Source organism: Rhinopithecus roxellana, chromosome 10 (assembly GCF_007565055.1).
Source record: "Rhinopithecus roxellana isolate Shanxi Qingling chromosome 10, ASM756505v1, whole genome shotgun sequence".
NCBI classification, from domain to species: Eukaryota; Metazoa; Chordata; class Mammalia; order Primates; family Cercopithecidae; genus Rhinopithecus; species Rhinopithecus roxellana.
In genome coordinates, this window is record NC_044558.1 from 126,883,557 (window position 1) to 126,908,399 (window position 24,843).

At 43.1% G+C, this 24,843-nt stretch overlaps 1 protein-coding gene and 1 non-coding gene across 4 annotated transcripts in view; one reads left to right on the forward strand and one right to left on the reverse strand.

Moving 5' to 3' along the window:
• Window positions 1–14,280: 14,280 nt before the first annotated feature.
• The window catches only part of AEBP2 (AE binding protein 2), a 228,858-nt gene continuing 218,295 nt past the window's right edge, over window positions 14,281–24,843 (forward strand). Inside the window, exons 1-2 of one of the 3 annotated variants that reach the window (XM_030938854.1) lie at window positions 15,060–15,164; window positions 15,433–15,523. In XM_030938854.1, the coding sequence (XP_030794714.1) occupies window positions 15,501–15,523 (23 nt within the window). In that variant the 5' untranslated portion in view covers window positions 15,060–15,164; window positions 15,433–15,500. Of the gene's footprint in view, window positions 15,165–15,432; window positions 15,524–24,843 lie in introns of all 3 variants that reach the window. The other 2 variants (XM_010370992.2, XR_004059564.1) reach the window with 2 other exon arrangements.
• LOC115900101 lies at window positions 20,734–20,839 on the reverse strand. The gene has a single exon (XR_004059781.1). It is a non-coding gene; the product is annotated as a U6 spliceosomal RNA (small nuclear RNA).

Consider the following 24,843-nt stretch of genomic DNA (forward strand, 5'->3'; position numbering starts at 1 on the left):
TTTTTTTTTTTTTGAGACAGTTTTGCTCTTGTTGCCCAGGCTGGAGTGCAGTAGTGCAATATTGGCTCACTGCAACGTCCGCCTCCCGGGTTCAAGCGATTCTCCTGCCTCAGCCTCCTGAGTAGCTGGGATTAGAGGCATGCACCACCACTCCTGGTTAATTTTTGTAGAAATCCGTTTTCATTGGTGAAATGTATGGTGTTCCAGATATATGGGAGGGTAGAAAGATTTCATAGTCTGATAACTCTTGTGTGAAAGAGGTGTAAGAACATCTGCCCAGGCCGGGCATGGTGGCTCATGGCTCTAATCACAGCACTTTGGGAGGCCAAGGTGGGCAGATCACCTGAGGTCAGGAGTTCGAGATGAGGCTGGCCAACTTGTTGAGACCCCGTCTCTACTAAAAATGCAAAATATTAGCTGGGCATGGTGGTGCACGCCTGTATCCCAGCTACTGAAGAGGCTGAGGTGGGAGGATCACTTGAACCCGGAAGGCAGAGGTTGCAGTGAGCTGAGATTGTGCCACTGCACTTCAGGCTGGGCAACAGAGTGAGACTCTGTCTCAAAAACAAACAAACAAACAAACAAAAAAAAAAACAGAACATCTGACCAGAGTATAAGTTTCACGACAGCAGAGTTATTGATTGGCTTTATTCACACCTATATGCCCAGTGCTAAGAGCAGTGCCTCATACATAGTAGACACTCGGTATATTCAATATGTGGTGAATAAGCTGCTAGAAAACCCAGCAACCATCTACTTTCCAGGTCTAAGTTCTATTTGATTCTGTGTTGTTCATCCCTTCCCAATGCCTTCAATTCAATTTTTGGAAGCCTCTCCTGACAGATCTGAATAGAAGATTGGCTGATCCTGCTATTTATATGGGAGTGAAGTTCCCATACAAGATGCTTTAGGCATGCTTGAAGACAGAGTGAGGATTTCCTCAAGCTTACATGAGCAGATGAGATGAGGGTTTTTGGGCCCACTTGCTAATATAAGTTTATACATTTGGAATAATTTGGACTAAGACTAACTTGCATGGTAATCTACTACCTGATATCAAGGTCGCAGGGACAGACATGTTTAGCTTCCACTTACATAAATCAGTGGATGCTATTGATCTTTACTAAAATAATCTGACAGCTGCTGGAGGGCCACATAGGCTGAGGTTAATTTAAAATACATGAGAGGGGCTGGGCACCATAGCTTACGCCTGTAATCCCAGCTTCTTGGGAGGCTGAGGCAGGAGAATTGCTTGAACCCCTGAGATGGAGCCTGCAGTGAGCCGAGATTGCACCCCTGCACTCCGGCCTGGGCGACAGAGTGAGATTCTGTCTCAAAAACAAATAAATAAATGAATAAATAAAAAATAAAATACATGAGAGGTGTCCAGGCCTCCTCATGTTATGTGAGACAGAAACACACACAATTTTGTATATTGGTTCCAGTATAAATTAAGGGTCCCATATCTCAAGGAGGCATCAATTTTTTTTTTTTTTTTTTTTTTTTTTTTTTTGAGACAGAGTCTTGCTCTGTCGCCCGGGCTGGAGTGCAGTGGCCGGAACTCAGCTTACTGCAAGCTCCGCCTCCTGTGTTCACGCCATTCTCCTGCCTCAGCCTCTGGAGTAGCTGGGACTACAGGCGCCCGCCACCTCGCCCAGCTAGTTTTTTTTTTTTTTTTTTTTTTTTTGTATTTTTTAGTGGAGACGGGGTTTCACCGTGTTAGCCAGGATGGTCTCGATCTCCTGACCCCGTGATCTGCCCGTCTTGGCCTCCCAAAGTGCTGGGATTACAGGCTTGAGCCACCGCGCCCGGCGAGGTATCAATATTGTACGGCAGCAAGGAGAATGAATCTGGGAGGCTCTCAGCAGAGATCTGAATCATGAGAATGGATGTTCTTTACCAGGAAGACCTTGTAGAATAAGAAGAGAGTTGGGCCAAGTAGGTAGACTTGGAAATCAATACTTAAAAAGCAAGGAGATCAAGAAGAAACCATGAAAGCTATAGATAATCGAAATGAGTGTGGTATCAGAGAAATCAAGAGAAGAGTGGCAAGGAGGGAAAAGGAGAGGGGAAAATGTGGCAAAGCATGCAACACAGAAAAGACTTGATCATGCTCATGAATGGCAGAGAAGGAGCTAGTACAGAGGGCAGTGTTGAACACACAGTAGAGGAAATGAAAGATGATGGGATCAAGATGCAAAGTAAAGGTTTGTTGAGTAAAGGCTAAGATGTCATTTTTTAAAAAAGGATCCTAGCTGGATGCAGTGGCTCACACCTATGATCCCAGCACTTCGGGAAGTCAAGGTGGGTGGATCACTTCAGGTCAGGAGTTCAAGACCAGCCTGGCCAACATGGTGACACCCCATCTCTACTAAAAATGCAAAAAATTAGTTAGGCATTGTTGTGCGCACCTGTAGTCCCAGCTACTCAGGAGGCTGAGGCGGGAGAATCACTTGAACCAAGGAGGTGGAGGTTGCAGTGAACTGAGATTAAGCACTGCACTCCAGCCTGGGTGACAGTGTGAGACTCCATCTCAAAACAAACAAACAAACAAGACCCTAAAATATAGTAGCTTAAATAAGATAGAGGTTTATTTTTCTCTGTCATGTAACAGTCTAGCCACTAAACTGGCATGCAACTTTGCACCACTAGTCACTCAGGGACCCACCTTCCTTCCATATTGTTGCTTCACCAGCTCCGCATGTTGAAGGTGGGTCAACAACACAGTCCTATTCCAGCACGTGGGAAAGGAAGTCAAGCCAGCATTACATCAGAAAGGGACCATACACAGAGATTACTGCTAATAAATTCTTCTACTGTCAATACCTTTATAACATCATGCTAGCTGGTATTTTGAATGTAAAAATGTGTTTTGTATTGGTGAAGCTAGTGATTTGTTAAATAGCATGATGAATATTAGAAACAGTGGAATTAGGCCAGGCACAGTGGCTCATACCTGTAATCGCAGCACTTTGGGAGGCTGAGGAGGAAGGGTCACCTAAGGTCAGGAGTTCGAGACCAGCCTGGCCAACATGGTGAAACCCCGTCTCTACTAAAAATGCAAAAATTAGCCGGCTGTGGTGTGCACCTGTAATCCCAGCTACTCAGGAGGCTGAGGCAGGATAATTGCTTAAACCCAAGAGGCAGAGGTTGCAGTGAGCCGAGATTGTGCTATTGCGCTTCAGCGTGGGCAACAGAGTGAGACTCAAAAACAAACAAACAAATCCCAAAATATGTTATTTCTGAGACTGTGAGGAGGTTTCCAGAAGAGATTAGTGTTGGAATCTGTAAACTGAGTAAAGAAGATCAACGCTCATAAATGTGGGTAAGCATTATCCAACTGATTGAGGATTCAATAGAACAAAAAGGCAGAGGAAGTCTGGGCACAGTGGCTTATGCCTTTAATCCCTTTGGGAGGGTGAGGCGGGTGGATTACATAAGGTCGGGAGTTTGAAACCATCCTGGCCAACATGGGGAAACCCCGTCTCTACTAAAAATGCAAAAATTAGCCGGGTATGTTAGCATGCACCTGTAGCCTCAGCTACTGTGGAAGCTGAGGCAGAAGAATCGCTTGAACCTGGGAGGCAGAGGTTGCAGTGAGCCGAGAATGTGCCACTGCTTTCCAGTGTGGCCAACAGAGTGAGTCTGTCTCAAAAACAAAAAACAAAAAACAAACAAACAAAAAAAAACTCAGAGGAAGGGTGAACTCTCTCTCTTTGTTCTTGAGGTGGGACATGCATCTTCTCCTATGTTTGACTTATACCAGTGACCCTATCCCATTCTCAGCCTTTGAACTTGGTCTGAATTACATAACCAACTTTCCTGGTTCTCCAGCTTGTAGACAGTAGGTTGTTGGACTTCTATGAGTGAATTTCCATAATAAGTAACATCTATTGACCTTATTTCCCTAAAAATCCCCAATACAAGGAGGCAAAAAACCATACATACATATATATGTAGTCTTTTTATTATTTTTTTAAGGACACCTAAGAGTCTGTCATAGTATAAAGTGTTGCCTTTTATAGTGAAGGAAACAATAGGCAAGGACAGAGATGAGTTTATAGATAGTGGGGTGGGAAGGACAGGAAATTGAAGGAGTTTACTCCCGAGGGCCTCAGTTTTCTAGGAATTAAAAACATTTGTTTGTTTGCTTATTTTACCTGCATTAATTAGGATTTTTTTTTTCTTTTTTTTGAAATGAAGTTTGTCTCTTGTTGCCCAGGCTGGAGTGCAATGGCGTGATCTCCTGTAATCCCAGCACTTTTGGAGCCTGAGGCTGGTGGATCGCTTGAGCTCAGGAGTTCGAGACCAGCCTGGGCAACATGGCAAAACTCTTGTCTCCACAAAAAAATACAAAAATTAGCTCAGATGGTGGCATGTGCCTGTAGTCCCTGCTATTTGGGAGACAGGTGGGAGGATCACTTGGGTCCTGGGAGGTCAAGGCTGCAATCAGCCAAGATTGTACCACTGCACTCCAACCTGGGCGAAAAAACAAGACCTTGGCTCAAAAAAATAGAAAATAAAAGAGACAAACTGGATAAAAGATTTCTTTCTCCTTACAAAGTTTTCAGTCCACGGGGTGGATGGCATTGCAAAATGAGGTCATCTAGAGGTCCAGGTTTCTTTTGTGGTTCTGTCCTTCTCTCATGTGGCCATGGGAGGCATGCCTGAGGCTGCTTCACCCTCACTATCAGGTCTGTGTCCCAGCCCATGAGCAGGAAGGAGATAGGAATCAGATATGTGCAGTGGTAGGGAGGAGGAAGGAGGATTAGCAGGTTCTGCAAAAACAGAAACAAAAGGCTGGGTGCAGTGGCTCACGCCTGTAATCCTAGCACTTTAAGAGGCTGAGGTGGGCAGATCACCTGAGGTCAGGAGTTCGAGGCCAGCCTGGCCAACATGGTGAAACCCTGTCTCTACTAAAAATACAAAAAATTAGCTGGGTGTGGTGGTGCACACTTATAGTTCCAGCTACTTGGGGGGGGGTGAGGAAGGAGAATCCCTTGAACCCAGGAGGCGGAGGTTACAGTGAGCTGACATCGCACCATTGCACTGCAGCCTAGGCTACAAAAGCAAAACTCCATCTCAAAAAAAAAAAAAAAAAAGAGAAAATTTACTTTAAAAAGTCATTTAGGCGGGGCCTGGTGGCACATGCCTGTAATTCCAGCACTTCGGGAGGCCAAAGTGAGAGGACTGCTTGAGCCCAGAAGTTTGAGCCCAACCTGGGCAACATGACAGAACCCCATCTCTGCAAAATATTTTTTAACATTAGCTGGCTGTGGTAGTGCATTCCTGTAGTTACAGCTACTCAGGAGGCTGCGGAGGAGGATAGCTTGAGCCCCAGAGGTTGAGGTTGCAGTAAGTCTCTGCACTCCAGTCAAAGCAATAAAGCCAGACCCTGTCTCAAAAAAAATAAATAAATAAATAAATATATGTATATGTATATTTAAGGATTATTTAAAGTAGTTTACCAAGATGTAGACATGCCAGATAAACAGGCAAATAAAGAAGTAAGGGAGAAAGTGAAAAAGGAGGAAAAATAGGGATATGACTAAAGCTAGCAAGGAAAATAGCTGCCATACATACTTAAGAAAGGAGGGCTGGTTGCTTTATTTTGGCTTAAGACCAAGTTAATTTATCCAGACTGCTGATAGACCTCTTATTTTATATTTCACTTATTAAATATTAAGTTTAGGTTTTTCTTCCCTACCTTCCCAGGGATTTGATGAATAAAGTACTAACTGGTATTGTGACTTGTATGTTATAATAAATAATCTGTCAATTTCAAATTTTTAAATAATTGAGAGAGTTTTGAACATTAAATGAAATTTTTTGGCAAGTCAGATATAAAATACACGAAAAGACAAAAAGTGTGGCGGCTGTGCTATTCACCTTTCACATTTTGCCTATCTTTTTATCTGCAGTTTATAGAAAAGGCATTTTACTAAATTCAAAGTGAGAACTACTAATATCACACCTGCATATGACCTCCTTATTGTGGACGGGTGTCAGCCAAAGTAGTTAAGTTTCAAAATGGCTATACTGATAGACTTTTACTCAAAAACTATAATCATTATTTGGTCATGTTTTGGTTGGATTACAATCTACAGAATGGGAAAACTTGCATCAGATTTCTAGTTCTTTCTAGCTTTAAGATACTATCATTTCCATCATCCTGTAAGATGTTATCTCTTTTTATGCATACTTTCTTTAAAGTCCAAGTCACTCAGAGAATGAGGTCATTAAGCTGCTATTGATCTTGCTCACCATGGCAATATCAACACACAGAACCTAAATAAAGGACCCTAAAATAAAAGTGGAAAGTGTAACACAGCTGCCACTTTTAGAGAATTTTTCAGAAGTATCTCATTTGTAGTATAGCAGGAATCTCAGCTCCAGTCTAAGCTGGGTGTGCTGCTGGGCTCAAGCATGTCTGGGCATGTCTGGCAAACTGGTGAGGCAGGACTACAAGAAACCTGCTGCCATGGGGGCTGAAGCTGCTTCCTGGAACAGAACTCATTTTAGTGGAAGAGAGAATTAGAGGAGCCCTGCAAGAAAGACTTAGTCATTGGATGGAGAGTAATAAATGCAGCGTGGGGTAGCTGTTACTCAAATCTGTCGCCAATCTAGGCCCATGAAAGCATGTCTGGATCCCTAAGAGAAATAGAGCTCTAAGTAAAAACATAAAGGGCTGTTTTACTGAAAACCATATGATATTGGGCACAAGCAGTCTGCTTCGGGGTTCCCCTAACACAATGATCTCCATTTCTTCTGACTGTACTATGACTTTGGCTGTTTGTTTGTATCCCAAATTTTGGCTGGGGCTTGTGGCTCATGCTTGTAATCCCAGCATTTTGTTAGGCCAAGGCGGGCGATCGCTTGAACTTGGAAGTTAGAAACCAGCCTGGGCAACGTGGAAAAATCCCATCTCTACAAAAAATGCAAACATTAGCCGGGCATGATGGCATGCGTCTGTACTCCCAGCTACGCAGGGGGCTGAGGTGGGAGGATGGCTTGAATCCATAAGGTTGAGTCTACAGTGAGCTGTGATTGCGTCACTGCACTCCAACCTGGGCAATAGAGCAAGACCCTGTCTCAAAAAAACCCAAAAGACTAAGTAAACACACACATACAAATCCTGATAGGTGTCTGCAGTACCTAGAATAGCAGAGCAGGAGAAGGGGTCCTGGGAGAGGAGGATTTCAGTTAGTGAGAGACCCTTGCCCTTGTGGGACTCCAGAAGGCTGGAGGTGTCCTGACTACCTTAGTAGGCTTGGTAGGTAGAAGAACAAATGAAATTCAAATTATTGTTGCTAATTTGACCCCATTAGTACTGTGGTTGATGAGTTTGAATATGACTCCTAATCAAATAGCTCTTATGCAATAGTGTGTTATTGGGCAACTTACAATTACCTACAGCATTCCATACTCACCAAGCTGGAAAAAAGAACGGTAAAACAGTGATTCTTAATTTGTGAAAGACCAGTATTTAAAAAAAAAAAAAATTTCTGGGCCGGGCACAGTGGCCCACGCCTGTAAACTTGGGATTTTGGGAGGCCGAGGCGGGCAGATCATTTGAGTTCAGGAGTTCGAGACCAGCCTGGCCAACATGGTGAAACTTTGTCTCTACTAAAAATACAAGAAAATGAGCCAGGTGTGGTGGTGCATGCCTGTAATCCCAGCTACTTGGGAGGATGAGGCAGGACAATCGCTTGAACCCAGGAGGCAGAGGTTGCAGTGAGCCAAGATCTCACCACTGCATGCCAGCCTGGGTAACAGAGTGAGACCCCATTTCCAAAAAAAAAGAAAAAAATTCTGATGGACCAGTACTTTTGTAAAATACAGTAAAAATAAATTACCAGTGTAATAAAATAAAATAACTGCTGACATAGAAACTATTAACTCTAAGGCCAGGTGCGGTGGCTGATGCCTGTAATCCTAGCACTTTGGGAGGCTGAGGCGGGTGGATCATGTGAGGTCAGGAGTTCGAGACCAGCCTGGCCAACATAACGAAACCCTGTCTCTATTAAAAATGCATAAATTAGCTGGGCGTGATGGCGGGCGCCTGTAATCCCAGCTACTCGGGAGGCTGAGGCAGGAGAATCGCTTGAACCGGGGGTGGGAGGGGGTTGGGGGTGGCGGGCGGAGGTTGCAGTGAGCCAAGATCACGCCACTTTGCTCCAGCCTGGGCCAAAGAGTGAAACTCCGTCCTAAAAAAAAAAAAAAGTATAATCTCTAGTTTTTAAATATTTATTTGTTTGTTTGTTTATTTGAGATGGATCTCGCTCTGTCGCCCAGGCTGCAGTGCAGTGGCGTGATCTCCACTCACTGCAAGCTCTGCCTCTTGTTGCCCAGGCTGGAGTGCAATGGTGTGCTCTTCACTCACCACAACCTCCGCCTCCCGGGTTCAAGCGATTCTCCTTCCTCAGCCTCCCGAATAGCTGGGGTTACAGGCGTGTGCTACCATGCCTGGCTAATTTTGTATTTTTAGCAGAGATGGGGTTTCTCCATGTTGGTCAGGCTGCTCTTGAACTCGCAACCTCAGGTGATCCACCCCACCTTGGCCTCCCAAAGTGCTGGGATTGTAGTCATGAGCCACCGTGCCCAGCCCCTAGATGAGTAATTTTATGCAGACATAAAACTACTCTGTCAAGTTGTTATAAAAGTTTATGAAAGCTACTTTTAGTACTTATCTAGCTACAAACCAGGAATGCACAGTTTATGAATGGGTACTGAGCTGAGGAGCGACTTTGGTCCTCTGGACCATCAAACCTGTCACCTGATGCTGCCAAAAGAAACTCTGTCACACAGAGGTTCTGCCTGTAGTTCAACACTTCAGTTACTTAAAATTTGAGAGTCAAATAATGACACCTTGTCACTGTGGTTATGGAGGAGAGTGGCCTTGTTCTAACGAGATGCATGCAGAGCAGTGATGTCTGCAACTAAACCAAGAGGAAGACAGGGAAACAATCCAGTGACGGGAAACACAATTTTCTCCAAAATGCCAGTTCCCAGATAGTTCATTTTAGTCTTCAAGTATAAATATCACAGCTAAAATATTCGTTTGTGGCTTTTTTTTTTTTTTTGAGACGGAGTCTCGCTCTGTCGCCCAGGCTGGAGTGCAGTGGCCGGATCTCAGCTCACTGCAAGCTCCGCCTCCCGGGTTCCCGCCATTCTCCTGCCTCAGCCTCCCGAGTAGCTGGGACTACAGGCGCCCACCACCTCGCCCGGCTAGTTTTTTGTATTTTTTAGTAGAGACGGGGTTTCACCGGGTTAGCCAGGATTGTCTCGATCTCCTGACCTTGTGATCCGCCCGTCTCGGCCTCCCAAAGTGCTGGGATTACAGGCTTGAGCCACCGCGCCCGGCTCGTTTGTGGCTTTGATACTTGCCATTTCCATGTGTCTAATCTCCGTTTACTTTTCACTCTTTTTTTTTCCTTAATAAATCCTTCACTAGAACTTTTCACGCTTTTCTTTTTTTTTTTTTTTTTTTTTTTTTTTTTTTTTTTTTTGAGGCGGAGTCTCACTCTGTCGCCCGGACTGGAGTGCAGTGGCCAGATCTCAGCTCACTGCAAGCTCCGCCTCCCGGGTTTGCGCCATTCTCCCGCCTCAGCCTCCCGAGTAGCTGGGACTACAGGCGCCCACCACCTCGCCCGGCTAGTTTTTGTGTTTTTAGTAGAGACGGGGTTTCACTGTGTTAGCCAGGATGGTCTCGATCTCCTGACCTTGTGATCCACCCGTCTCGGCCTCCCAAAGTGCTGGGATTACAGGCTTGAGCCACCGCGCCCGGCCTTCACGCTTTTCAGCCTATCTCCTATACATTAGATTCTACAGCTGTACAATATAATCTAATCATATCACACCTTTATTAAAATATCTCAGTACATACCTGTCAAAACTTTTTTTTTTTTTTTTTTTTTTTTTTGGAGACAAGGTCTCACTCTGTCACCCAGACTGGAGTGCAGTGGTGCTTGGCTTACTGCAAGCCCGGACGTCCCTAGGCCCAGGTGATCCTCCCACCTCAGCCTCCCATAGCTGTGTGTGCCACCATGTCTGGCTAATTTTTTTTTTTTTTTTGAGACAGAGTCACACTCTATCACCCAGGCTAGAGTGCAGTGGTGCAATTTCTGCTCACTGCAACCTCCGTCTCCCAGGTTCAAGCGATTCTCCTGTGCCTGGCCGATTTTGATATTTTTTATAGAGATAGGGTTTCGCCTTGTTGGCCAGGCTGGCCTTGAACTCATAACCTCAAGTGATCTGTCTGTCTCAGCCCTCCACAGTGCTGGGATTACAGGCATGAGCCACTGTGCCTGGTCCCCAACATCAACTTTTTATTCATGACCTTCTTCAATCTAATATTTAACTATTTTTAGCTTTCTTGCCATGATTTCTTATGGTTAATTAACCTTGTCATGAATAAATGTTGATGCTTTTCCAGGTATTGCTTCTCAGTTTGAGTTCCCCAACACAGAATTCTGTTCACTCTTCAAAATCCAGCTCAAATTAATGAAACCAGATATAGTTATTGTATGTCCTACTATACACTTTGTTGAAATCCTACATTTTTCATAAAGCTTTCCTTGATTAACTCGGCCAAACATAAACCATAATTTCCAGGGCTTAACACAGTATCTGGCACATACCCTTGTTGGGGCTCAGAAAATGATACCCCAAAGTATGGTGCTTTGGCATGCTGAGTACTTTTGTCAGAGGTGTTCCAACCAGAGCGACTCCGTCTTGAATACAGGCTAGGTAAAATAAGGCTGAAACCTACTGGGCTGCATTCCCGGGAGGTTAGGCATTCTGTCAGGATAAGATAGGAGGTCAGCACAAGATACAGGTCACCAAGACCTTGCTGGTAAAAGGATATGGTGAAGAAGTTGACCAAAACCCACAAAAATCAAGATGCGATGAAAGTGACCTCTGGTCATCATCACTACTCATTATATGCTAATTATAATACATTAGCATGCTAAGAGACACTCCCACCAGTGCCATGACAGTTTACACAGGGCATGGCAATGTTGGGAAGTTACCCTGTGGTCTAAAAAATGGAGAAACCCTCATTTCCAGGAACTGCCCACCCTTTTCCTGGAAAACTCATGAATAATCTACCCCTTGTTTAGCATATAATCAGGAGATGACCATAAAAGTGGCCAGCCAGAAGCCCTCAGGGCTGCTCTGTCTATGGAGTAGCCATTCTTTTATTCCTTTACTTTCTTAATAAACTTGCTTTCACTTTACTCTGTGAACTTACCCCAAATTGTTTCTTGTGTGAGGTCCGAGAACCCTCTCCCAGGGTTGGATTCGGGGCCCCTTTCTGGTAACACTTTGTGTTTTGTTTTGTTTTCTTGTTTCTTCTTCTTTTTTTTTTTTTTTTTTTTTTTTGAGATAACGTCTTACTCTATTGCCCAAACTGGAATGCAATGACTTGATCACTCACAGTTTACTGCAGCTGCAATCTCCTGGCTCAAGCTGTCTTCCCACCTCAGCCTCCCAAGTAGCTGGGACTACAGGTGCATACCACCACACCTGGCTAATTAACAAACAAACAAACAAAAAAATGTTTTGTAAGGATGGGGTTTCACCACATTGCCCAGGCTGGTCTCAAACTCCTGGGCTCAAGTGATCCCCCTGCTTCAGTTTCCCAAAGTGCTGGGATTACAGGAGTGAGCCACTGCACCTGGCCCCCATGCTGAGTACTTTGAACTAAAGGAGATTGGAAAGCCTGAGAAGCAAAGTCTCTCACTGAACTTCTGTCCTGCTGTCTCCCATCCCTCTTACTCACCCTAAGCTAGTCATAGAATCCAGAACTCCTCTCCCCACAAAGCAAGCCATGAAACCAAGAAGGGTCACTCTCTCCCTTCTCATTTGAAGACTCTCACTCCAGAGAAGTCTGCTCTATACCTGGGTGGAAGGAATGCTACACAGAATGGTGAAGAAGAATCTGAACAGACAGGCCTTGCTGGGTTTCCACACTCAGTCCATTACTATTCATTCTCTTTTTGTACACTCACATTTCTACATGGATGTCTACTCTTTGTTGAATCTAAGCATACAAATGGAAAGCTTTCTCCAGGTCTTTATTTCTGAAGACTCCTGTGTCACATAAGACTGCCATTAAATTTATTTGTTACACTTTTCTCTTGTTAACCTGTCTTTGTTGTAGAAGTGTTGGCCATGACCCTTATGATGGGTGAGGAAATGTAAGGAGTGCAGGGACACGATCATGGCTTACTGCAACCTCAACCTCCAGGGCTCAAGTGAACCTCCCACTTCAGCCTCCTGAGTAGCTGGGACTACAGGTGTGCCGTAGAGACAGGTCTCGCTATTTTACCCAGGCTGGTCTCAAACTCCTGGGCTCAAGTGATCCTCTCACTTTGGCCTCCCAAAGTGCTGGGATTACAGGTATAAGCCACCCTGCTGGGCTTCTGATAGTTTTTAATTTACAGTTCACAGTGTATTTCACTTTAATACATTCCTTATCCAAGATTGCCTTTGAGGTTTAAAATGTTCAAAGTGAATACCTTACATTGTATGTGCCTCTGAAGTTATCTGTAAATGATAATGTCCCATGTTATTTATTATTTTTGCATTCCCTTAGAGGCAACATTTTATATAACAGCTGTCCAAAAGCCTAAGGCAGAGGATGTAATACTGGGTACTCATGGTATATGAAGACTTTCCCAAATGGGAAATGAGCATGGAGGCTCTGTTTTCAGGCAGTCAGTTCTATCCTCATTTTCCTGGAGTAGAAGCATCCCTAAAATTGACCTGCCTGAAAAATGTATCCTTGGGTCAGGGTGTAATGTGGACTCTTTTCCAGTCTCCTTTATTCCGATGACCTCTTCCCTACTTTACAAAAGAAAGGCATAATTCTTCCTTATGCTAAATCTTAGTAAGGTGCAATACCCGGGTATGCAAAAATCTCCAGGACACCAAAGAAAGGCACAATTGACTGGTGAATAAGAATGAGTAACACATCCTTTCACAAGTCAGGTGGTTTTCAGTTGCTTGCTTTCAACAAGTTGAAAGAGAACCTAATCAGAGTTGTCAGCTGACAGATCATTAAAAGTATTTTTTCTTTGTTAGATCTTTATGCGATTTTTGGGCATATAATTTGAAAGGCATTCAAAGAATTGTGTGGCATTACTATAACAAAACTCCATTCATTCTCATCTGCTTTTTTATGCGAACAAATTTTCTCAACATTTATACCCATGGAATTGAAAACTTGAAATAGAACCGATGCTGAACTGTTTCTCAAAAAAAATCCATCCATTGAAGGTCATAATGTATATTAGAAAACAGTCCATCCAAGTTCATTTCTGCAAGATGCACTGCCAATAAAATTTTGCTTTTGTGTTTAGTAAACATTTGAAATAGATGTGTTTTGATCAGTTGAAGTAAGAGCTTTATGGTCACAGAAAATGTAAAAAACAACCCAGATACTTCAATTTATGTACACATTTTTATTACAAGGAAATGTGGTAAGACGACCAAAATACAGTTCAAATATAAAATATATTATTAGGATAAAATTCTAGAGGGGATATGGAATGTCAATATGAGTTCCAGAAGACAATGTTTGGAAATTGTATTTTCCAAACTGTATTTTTAAAAAATGGATATTAGTGGGTATTAAATCCCTACGGTATTTAGAATCCATTGGCTATACAGTATTTTAAAAATGCGACAGATGAAATATTTATAAGCCGGAAGAAATGTAGCTGTCATTTTAAACTGTTTAGGAACATACACGGCTTTACAAAATTGTTTTCGAAGGCTCATGAACTAAAAAGTTTGAGGACCTTGAACCAAGATGTTTGCTCTGGGTTCAAGATGTCAACATCCCCAGGGGTATTCAAACATAGGGTGTATTAAAACCTGTCGCCCTATGTTGCGCATATAAATTTAGTATCTTACACCCTAGTGTTTTTTGTCCATTTTAAACGGCTCTCTTCGTAGACTGTAAGCTCGTTCTATTCCTGGCTTAGCGCCTGTACAGAGGGGACACTCCCCAAACACCCCCGGAATGAATGAGTTTATCGTGAGAACTCGGAAGGCTGCTAAAATCCCCGGCCAGCGTTGGAGTTTTCAGTCCGCGTGTCCCTGGGCTTCGAAGCCCAGCACGGCGTGGGAAGGCCCCGAGGAAACGCTGAGCACTTGCCGGGGCCGGGCGGGGGCGGGCGCGGGGCAGCGGGGCGGGCTCCGGGCGGGGGCGCGGGCGCAGAACTCGCAGCCGGCTGAGGCCGCCTCGTGCAGCCGCGCAGGCGCGCAGCCGTCTCCGTGTGAGTGCGCGTAGTCGCGCTCCTGTCCCCGCGCGGGCTCCGTAGCGCGTGTGCAGGCTGACGCAGCTCGCGGGCCCTCCTCCTGCTCTGCAGCGGCGTCGGCGGAGTTTTGGGCGTTTGGGAGGGGGGCGAAAGAGCGAGAGTCGAGAGAGTGAGGCGGCGGCGGCGGCAGGGAGGAGGAGGAGGAGGAGGAGGAGCAGGCGCCGCCATGGCCGCCGCTATCACCGACATGGCCGACCTGGAGGAGCTCTCCCGCCTGAGCCCTCTGCCCCCCGGCAGCCCGGGTTCGGCGGCGCGGGGCCGGGCTGAGCCCCCCGAGGAGGAGGAGGAAGAGGAGGAGGAGGAAGAGGAGGCGGAGGCCGAGGCAGTGGCGGCGCTGCTGCTGAACGGCGGCAGCGGTGGGGGCAGCGGAGGCGGTGGCGGAGTGGGGGGCGGCGAGGCGGAGACGATGTCGGAGCCGAGCCCCGAGAGCGCCAGCCAGGCCGGGGAGGACGAAGACGAGGAGGACGACGACGAGGAGGAGGAAGATGAGAGCAGCAGCAGCGGCGGGGGTGAGGAGGAGAGTAGCGCCGAGAGCCTGGTGGGCAGCAGCGGCGGGAGCAGCAGCGATGAGACCCGGTCGCTGAGCCCCGGCGCCGCCAGCAGCAGCAGCGGGGATGGGGACGGCAAGGAGGGCCTGGAGGAGCCCAAGGGACCGCGGGGCAGCCAGGGCGGCGGCGGGGGCGGCAGCAGTAGCAGCAGCGTCGTCTCCAGCGGCGGCGACGAGGGCTACGGGACTGGGGGAGGCGGAAGCAGCGCGACCTCCGGGGGCCGGCGAGGCAGCTTGGAGATGTCGTCGGATGGGGAACCCCTCAGCCGCATGGACTCGGAGGACAGGTCAGTGCTCTGAAGCGTTTCCCTTTCCCTTCCTCCTCTTGAACTCCCGGGCCCCTCAGAGCGGGACCAAGGCGACTTTTCGCCGCGATCCCCCTGCTCCCCGAATCCTCGGCCCCTCCCCCAGGCTCTCAACTCGGAAATCTCTCGCCGCCGCCGCCGCGCCCCTCTCGCAGCGCATCGCGGCTTCCAACTCAAACCGTTCCCCCCCAACCAACTCTCCTTTCCCCGCCCTCTTTCCCCTCGGCGCTTCGCTCCTCACGGACCTCAGGACGGCTCTAACTCGGAAACAGTCCCCAAACGGGCCCAGATCCTCTGGCGGAGCAGAAGAGGGCCTTGATGTACACACGTCGGTACTCAAGGTTAGCTTCATCCAACCGTGTTCGGGAACACTTGTCAGAACTATAATTGACAAGTGTTTCCAATATGGCTGGTCTCGCCTGGATTTAACAGAACTTCCTTGTCCGGGGGAAGACCCCAGCTATCACTTTTTTCTACTTAAACAAAAAGGGATTGTTCTTTTATATTAAATCATTGCTTTCCAAATCCCTCATTTGGAGTCAGTCATGTGGTCACCAGCGTGATTTTAACAATCTTTTCTGTTTTGGGAGCATATCTGGGAAAAAGTTTTAAACACGTATAAGTGGTTGTGGAAAAGAATAGTGAATTGATGGCCTTTTAAGATAACTTTGCGGAATCAGAGAGTTGGAATCGTAACAAAATACAGTCTTGAAGGTGCAACGTAGTTTGCGGCTTTATAGTAATGCTTCAATGTGAGAGTCATGATTTTACATGATAATATTTAAAGTCATGCATTGGATAGGTCTCGGAAGGAATGAGTATTATTTTTCTTACTAAAGCTTATTAGAAGTAACTGGAGAGTGACAAAAATGCGCATTTTTTCAGAACATTTAAAAAGTGTGATAGTATATGTTTCAATTGTCCTATCATTACTTTTGATCTATTTGGGTTAGTTGGTTTTTAGTGTACTTTTAAAAAAACGAGAATCACATCATGCGTATTATGCCACTTCTAAAGTGTATTAGCATTTATTTTGACCATCTGCTTATGTTTTGACAATCAGTAAGATTTTTTTTTTTAAAACATGCTCCCCAGAAAAGTATAGCAATGGAAAATTTAGTGGTCGGTAGTGATTTTCATTTAAGAGTTTAATATTCTAAAGTTCTAGGAATTCCGATTAATTGATTAAAAACGAACACCTTAGTATTTAATGCTACAAGTAAGACAGAGTCCTGGAGATTTTGAAAATCTAGCTTTAGATTCTGTTTGACATTAACATCTAGTTAAGAAAATATCTTGGGGTAAAGTATAAAGTAGACTGTACAAACCTTAGGAAAATTGTGTTGAACTGTGTAGGCATGAGTAGGAAGGAGAATGTCTTCAAGAAAATTAAAAATTGATGTAAACTGCACAATGAAGCATGTGCTATTTTTACCATTTTATTCTCCTCTAATACCATTACATATCTGAAAGTTGACATTGGTTTATAAAATCAGCGTTTTTCATTTCCTCAGTATACACGTATGCTTGCCTACCACTGTGCAAATTCGATGTCTTCCATTTCTTTCCCACAACTATGGTGCAAGATAGGTATTATTTTGACTTCGGTTTAACAGATGAAGGAGCAAGTTGAGTGTCTTACTCAGGACAGTAAATACAGCATGGAAATGGTGGGCTGGATATGAGCAAAGGTTCTCAGTCCCCTGTTACTTCCACTTAAGAGTTAGAATAATTCACCTTAAATAAGAGGAGGCCGGGCGCGGTGGCTCACGCTTGTAACCCTGGAACTTTGGGAGGCCGAGGTGGGCGGATCACCTGAGTCAGGAGTTTGAGATCAGCCTGGCCAACACAGTGAAACCTTATCTACGTTAAAAATACAAAAATTACCCGAGAGTGGTGGCATGCGCCTGTGGTCCCAGCTACTCAGGAGGCTGAGGCAGGAGAATCGCTTGAACCCGGGAGGCAGAGGTTGCAGGAGCCAAGATGGTACCACTGCACTCCAGCCTGGGCGACAGAGCGAGACTCCGTCTCAAAAAAACCAAGTGATGATATGTGTCAGAGTTTTGTTTTTAGTTTCTATTTACTACATCACTTCAGGAGACAAATGAATTATTGGTTAAGTACATTTAGGAAGTGGAATTTTGGCTTTTATTTGACATTTGTGAGATAGTTACTTGAGTATATAATTTTTACGTCTTATTTCAGAATAAGAAGTAAAATATGGGTGTCAAATCCAACTAAAGTTAAAACTTGATAACCAAGCAAACTTGGTTTCTTAATGCTTAATTTTAGAGACTACAAAATACTGTTTTAATGTCACCATTTCAGGGTAATAGATTTGTCACTTGTATGAAGAAGTCTTACTAGCAAAACTGACTTGTGGTCTTAATAATCTTAATTCTGAAACACCTCCTTGTTGCCTTTGATATTTTTCTCCCAGTTATTTTGAGTTTGGAAAGGATCTATAATTATTATAAATTACTGTAGATTACATCAATCTGTGGATTTTATAGATTGATATCATGGTAAGAAAACTTCATTTTTGTAACTAATGGAAGGATAATCTTAGTTTTAAAGTGCTCTATAACATTTTTAGGCATTCCTATTACAAGGATTCCATTATCATAATGCCTATTTACCTTCCTATTGTTTTGATTACGTTATACTTTTTAGTTTATCTGATATGCTGTAGAATTTGTTGAACATCTTTGTTAAATATCTTTTTCTTTTTTTTTTTTTTTTTTGAGACGGAGTCTCACTCTGTCACCCAGGCTGGAGTGCAGTGGCACAATCTCGGCTCACTGCAGCCTCTGCCTCGTGGGTTCAAGCGATTCTCCTACCTCAGCCTCCTGAGTAACAGGGATTACAGGTGAGTGCTACCACCTCTGGCTAATTTTTTATTTTTAGTAGAGATGAGGGTTCACCATGTTGGCCAGGCTGGTCTCGAACTCCTGACCGCAGATGATCCTCCCACCTCGGACTTCCAAAGTGCTGGGATTACAGGAGTGAGCCACCACCACAGGCCATGTTAAATATCTTAAGTGCTACTTTTAAAAAGATAATTAGGCTGGGCATGGTGGCTTACCCCTATAATTCCAGCACTTTGGGAGGCCGAGGCTGGTGGATCATTTGAGATCAAAGAATTCCAAGACCAGCCTGGACAACATGGTGAAACCCCATCTCTACTAAAAATACAAATAAATGAGCCAGGTGTGGTGGTGCAGGCATGTAATCCCAGCTATTCAGGAGGCTGGGGCAGGAAAATTGCTTGAACCTGGGAGGCGGAGGTTACAGCGAGCTGAGATTGTATCACTGTACTCCAGCCTGGGTAACAGCAAGACTCCATCTCAAAAAAAGATAATTAAATACAAAGACGTAGATATTAGAGGTTATGACCTGAGATGTCATTTATGGTTTTGGAAGGTTTTGTGGTGAAAAGTGACTAATTTATGAAATGATTAAATACCACTTGGTACAAAAAGTTGATTTTTCTCCCCCCAGGAGAAAGTTATTCAAAACCAGTGTAAGTTTATAGTGTGTTTATTTTGGTAAATTTACAAAATCTTGAAATTTTATGTAATTTTATTTTTACTTTGATTATAAAGATAGGAGGGAGAAGTGTTTTGGTTATAAAGATAGTAGGGAGAAGTATTTAGCTATGTGAAACCAGTAAAACCTAGCTTTTTTTTTTTTTTCTTTGAACTTTTTTTCTCTTCAGTGAAACTGAGGTGCTTTTTAAAAAGTTACGCTCTTAGGTTAATTTCAGAGGCTATGGTAACTTAAAAACAAAAATAAAAAAAATTTTTAAACATAATTTTATTTTCATTCTTCCAACACAGTATCATGTAAAAATAGTTTAAAATATAGTTGAATGAATGAGTCATCCAAAAAATGTCAAATGTCAACACTTGTTACTGAACGTGTATTTATGCTAAAAAAGTTAATGCCAAGGAAATAGAAGACAGTCTCAATTTCAAATAGTAAGTTAGCTTTTAAATGGAATTTTAATATTGAAAATGCCCGTGGAATTAGTTTACAAATTAATACCAGCTATTGAATCAGTTAATATATGAAAGTACTCTTGTCCAGGCATGTGTCTCACACCTGTGATCCCAGCACTTCGGGAGGCCGAGGAGGGCAAATCACATGAGGTCAGGAGTTTGAGACCAGCCTGAGCATGAGCCACCACACCTGGCCTAAATCTTAATATTACTACCTATATTTTGATGTTTGAGTAGTATCTTTGAACTTTAGTTCCTCAACTACAAAACAGGTATTACTCTGAAGTGTTGTTTCGTGGTTTAACTGAAATAATTTGTTAAAGAGTGCTGTGAACTGTTTTGAAGAATCCATCCACGTTGCTTGAATGTGTGCATCTTTTCTGTTGTAGAATGGTATTTTGGAGGGCAGGGACATTTTTGCTTTTTTAGGATCTTTGTAAGTACCTAACATAATATCTTGGGTGTGGTGAATACTCCATTAATTACTAGCATTAAATTGAAAATACCAACAGTAGTATGTATGTATGCATTTATTTATTTATTTTGAGACAGAGTCTTGCTCTGTCACCCAGGCTGGAGTGCAGTGGCGCGATCTCAGCTCACTGCAACCTCTGCCTCGCAAGTGGCACAGGCACCTGGCCCAACAGTAGTATTTAACGTCTTGCTACTTCAGGTCTCTTGTCTGTGAAAGGGGGACAATAATGGTTCCTATCCTGTATGATTGCTATGTGAATTACTTGTAGAGTATTTGGTACACATTTATTAAGTGTTTACTATGTGATGGGTATATCCTATAGATGTATATGGAATCCCTGTTATGTGACAGGTGCTTTATTTGTTTTGATACAGGGTCTCACTCTGTCACCCAGGCTAGAGTGCAGTGATGCGATCTTGGCTCACTGCAGCCTCTGCCTCCCGGGTTCAAGCAGTTCTCCTGCCTCAGTCTCCTGAGTAGCTGGATTACAGGCACATGCCACTATGCCCTGCTCATTTTTTTTTTTTTTTTTGTATTTTTAGTAGAGAGGGTTTCACCATGTTGGCCAGGCTGATCTCGAACTCTTGACCTCAAATAATCCGCTTGCCTCGGCCTCCCAAAGTGCTGGGATTACAGGCGTGAGCCACTGTGCCCGGCTTCATGCCAGATACTCTTCTAGATGCTGGGGATGCAGCAGGGTATAAAACAAAGCCCTTACCTCATGAGTGGCAGAGAGAATCACTGCACAAATGAATTGATAATAACTAGTAACGTCTATTATTATGAAGTGCTATACGATCTGGAATGCCCAAAAGTACTATATCAATCAGGTGTTAGATGTATGACAAGAGTCTGCAAATGAGTGTTGCAGAAATTTGCAAAAGGATATGGTAGACTAAAATATTTGATTACAGCATGTACATTTTAATCAGTTTTCTGTGACTGTTCTGTGGTGGGCCTAAAAGCCTTCATTTTAAATTGTTTTTAATATGTACGTGCAGCTAGTTATAAAAAAAGATAACTAGCTTTTTTTTAGGCAATAACTAGCTGCACGTACATATTAAAAACAATTAGAAAATAAATTGAATGCTTCATGAATTTGCATGTCATCCTTGTGCAGGGCCATGCTAATTTTCTGTGTATTGTTCCAAGTTTATCATATATGCTGCTGAAATGAGCATGCCTGTTATCTATTGGTAAAAAGTTTTGGAATAAGTTTTCAAGTAATGACAATGCATAGCGGTGGTCTAATCCATGATTAATTTATTTTTATGATGAATAGTTTGCATTTGTGAAAGTAATAATTATATTGGTCTTAAAAGCTAAGACCCATTGCACCCCATTTAGTGATAAGAAACGTGATGGTATCTCCTCGGATATTTAGTGTTTAAAGAGCAGGCTAAAGAGATTATTGTATTCTGTTTTTTTCTGTAAATTGTGACATGGTGCATTCAAATTAGAACTGGAGACAGGTATGGTTACTCACACCTGTCATCCCTGCACTTTGGAAGGCTAAGGTGGGAGGATCCCTTGAGCCTAGGAGTTCGAGACCAGCCAGGACAACGTAACAAGATCCCATCTACAGGCTGGGCATGGTGGCTCATGCCTGTAATCCCAGCACTTTGGGAGGCCGAGGCAGGCGGATCACGAGGTCAGGAGATCAAGACCATCCTGGCTAACACGGTGAAACCCCGTCTCTACTAAAAATACAGAAAAAAATTAGCCGGGCATGGTGGCAGGCATCTGTAGTCCCAGCTACTTGGGAGGCTGAGGCAGGAGAATGGCGTGAACCCAGAAGGCGGAGCTGGCAGTGAGTGAGCGGAGTTCGCACCACTGCACTTCAGCCTGGGTGAGAGAGCGAGACTCCGTCCCAGCTACTTGAAAGGCTGAGGCAGGAGGATCACTTGGGCCCAGGAGTCTGAGGCTGCAGAGAGCTATGATCGTGCCACTGTAGTCAAACCTGGGTGACAGAGAGCAAGACTCTCTCATGCACACACACAAATAACAAACAAGCAAAAAACAAAGTAGAGTTGGAACGTGTTGTATAGTCAGTGACTAAGGATTTTGTGTGGGAAGGGGGACAGATTTTAGGCTTGGGTAAATGATGAAGAGAGAGTTCTAGAAAGCCTAACTGAAACATATAGGCAGGAATGAGCATAGCATGTTCAGGAGAATAAAAATTCTTTTTATTCTCTTCACTTTCTGGCTGTATAACTCCTTAGTTCACATTCAAGTCTTACCTCGAACAGGCTGGTTCCTTGTTAGACATATTGTCAGCATTCCGAGTTCTTTATTACCCTCACCCCAGTATGGGTAATTGTTTACCATTTATCTCCGCTGCTGGGTTGTGTGCTCCCTGAGAAGAGAAACCATGTCTGTCTTGATTGACACTTTATCTGTAGCACCTGGCTATGTAAATGTTATTTATTTCTGAATACGTTTTCTTGAGGATTTAATTTGAACAATAGTTTGCATCGTTTTTCCAGACACAACTGTCACTAGAATAACTAAAGGAACATTGAGTAGTGAAAGAGCATGGATGTAATCAACTTCTCAGAAGTTGCTTCTTTATCTGTAAAATAGGAGTAGTGCTAGGATTGAGTGAGATGACATGCAAAGGGGTTATGTATTTACTTCATAGAGTCATTTATATCCCCATTTCTCATGCAGAGAAGGTGCAGTGGAAAGAATACTCCAGCTGAGGATACGTGATCAGTATTGTAGTCTTGACTTTATTGCCGTCAGGAAATGTGGCAAATCATTCATTTCTGTGAAGCTCAGATTGATTCTTTTTCTTAAAAATGAGGGTTTTTGACAAAATAGTATAAAGTAATTTGGAGCTCAAATGCGAGGGTACTGCTGTAGAGTTGGCAAGTACTTTAAATACAGTTAAACAAATGGGTAATGTATTATCTTCTTTAGACAAACTCGGAATATTGCCGTGTGTGGCTTTGTTATATCCAAGTTCTCAAGGATATTTTAGGTAGGTTCTTTTGGGTTTAAAAGTCACCATATTTCTTTAAAAAAATTTTTTTTTATTTTTGAAAATAGAAATTAGGTCTTGCTATGTTGCCAAGACTGGTTTTCAACTCCTTGGCCTCCCAAAGTGCTGGGATTACAGGTGTGAGCTACTCTTCTTGGCCAGAAGTCATCATATTTCTACTTCATATTTATGGTGTTGTTTTGAAATATGCATTTGTGTTTATTTCCTCTAGGCTATAACATTTTAAAAGTAAAGATCTGGCCGGACATGGTGGCTCACACCCATAGTAAAAATACAAAAATTAGGCGCATGCCTGTAATCCCAGCTACTCGGGGGGCTGAGGCAGGAGAATAGCTTGAACCTGGGAGGTGGAGGTTGCAATGATCTGAGATCATGCCATTGCGCTCCAGCCTGGGAAACAGAGCAAGACTCCCATCTCAAAAAAAAAAAGAAAGTAAAGATGAGGTCTCATTTATACTTGCAGAACTTGCATTCTGCACTCACTTAGTATGTTGTTGCCTGTATTCATTCTCAGTAATTGGTTGAATTCAACTGAATGTGGAAATACCTGATTGCATATTTCTCAGTTTCATTAGTGTGGCTGATGAAAGAAAAAGAGAACAGTTGTTTTTGTTTTGTTTGTACTTCGAGACAGGGTCTTGCTCTGTCACTCATGCTGGAGTGCAGTGGTACCATCACAGCTCGCTGCAGCCTTAAACTCCTGGACCCAAGTGACTCTCCTGCCTCAGCCTTCCGGATAGCTGGAGCTACAGGCATGCACTACCATGCCCAGCTAATTTTTTCATTTTATGTACAGATGGGGGTCTCCCTGTGTTGCCCAGGCTGGTCTCGAACCCCTGAGCTCAAGCAGTCCTCCCACCTTGGCCTCCCAAAGTGCAGGGATTACAGATGTGAGCCACCACACCTAGCCATCACTACTTTTCATAAATATTTTTTAAAGTACAAAGAGTAGATGAATTGGCCATAGTTTTTTTTAGTGTTTTAAATTAATCTTGGAAATTGTTATTTCAACATGTGTTTTGAGGTGTTGAGTCAAGAATGACAGTAGTCATTCTTGTCAGAAATGTATACTGAAATTATCTGATTTTTTCCTCAGAATTTCCTTAGTAAATTTCTTTTTATGATTTAATACTAATTAAACCTTCAGATGTAATTGCTTCTTTATTAAATGGGTGTTCTTCATAGTGGATTCTTTTTTTAAACATACCATCTTTGTGTATATACATTTCTCTGGAAATGTTTATAAAAAGGTAAAGATAACTTCCTTAGTGTAATTGTGTTGAAGTGGAATGTTTCTAGTGTTTGTGAAGATATCAATGGCTGGCTGATACTTTAAGCTGGATGAAAAATGTGGGTGAAGTAATCTTAAAGGGTGATAGATTTGATAGGAGAAATTTAAAGTAATGTGCTCAGTGCATAGTGTGATAAAAGAATGTAGCCTACTTGTTTTCCATAGACGATATTTCATCATTGTTGCATAAAGTCCCTTTTGGCCAATTTAATGAATGCTGCTGGGTCTTCGGGAAAAAAAAATCGTTTGTCTTTAACCAGAGAAATAATTGTGGGGATAGAAAGTAGTCTTTTTCTTGATGATAAAAATTCATTCTAGCTTTTTAAATTATAGTGATAATAGCTTGTAATAATAGTGATAATATCTTGGTTTTGGCTAATGATTTTTAGTGTGGTTCCAGTTAATTTTTTTTTGAATTATTTTAGCGTGACAAAGCCATATATTTTACTTGCCTTAAAAAATACTACTTAAGTTTTTCACTAAAAATGATGAGCATTTACTGTGTGCAAGGCGCTAAGTTTGGGAGTTTACTCTGAATAGAAGTTTATAGGTGACAGTACAAATTAACTGGATCATATGGGAACAGAATTCCTTCCACCTTAGATGAATAGGAAGGGCCTTAGGGAAATTTGACTTATTTGTAACACACACATGAAACACATGTAATAAAATAGGCACTTGTCTTTACTTTTTTTTCCTAATTGAGTTTATAGACCAAAAAGCCTGCAGCACCACCGCAGTTTTGAAAGCAAAATCAGGTGGCCTTATAGAATCTGTTGTGTCTAAATTCCTTAATCCTGTTTAAGACCAGTTTTATAATTTGCTCTTTGTCCTTCGTAAATAGAAAAAGTGACTACCCCATTGCCTTGGGAAGGAATGTTTGGAGTTGG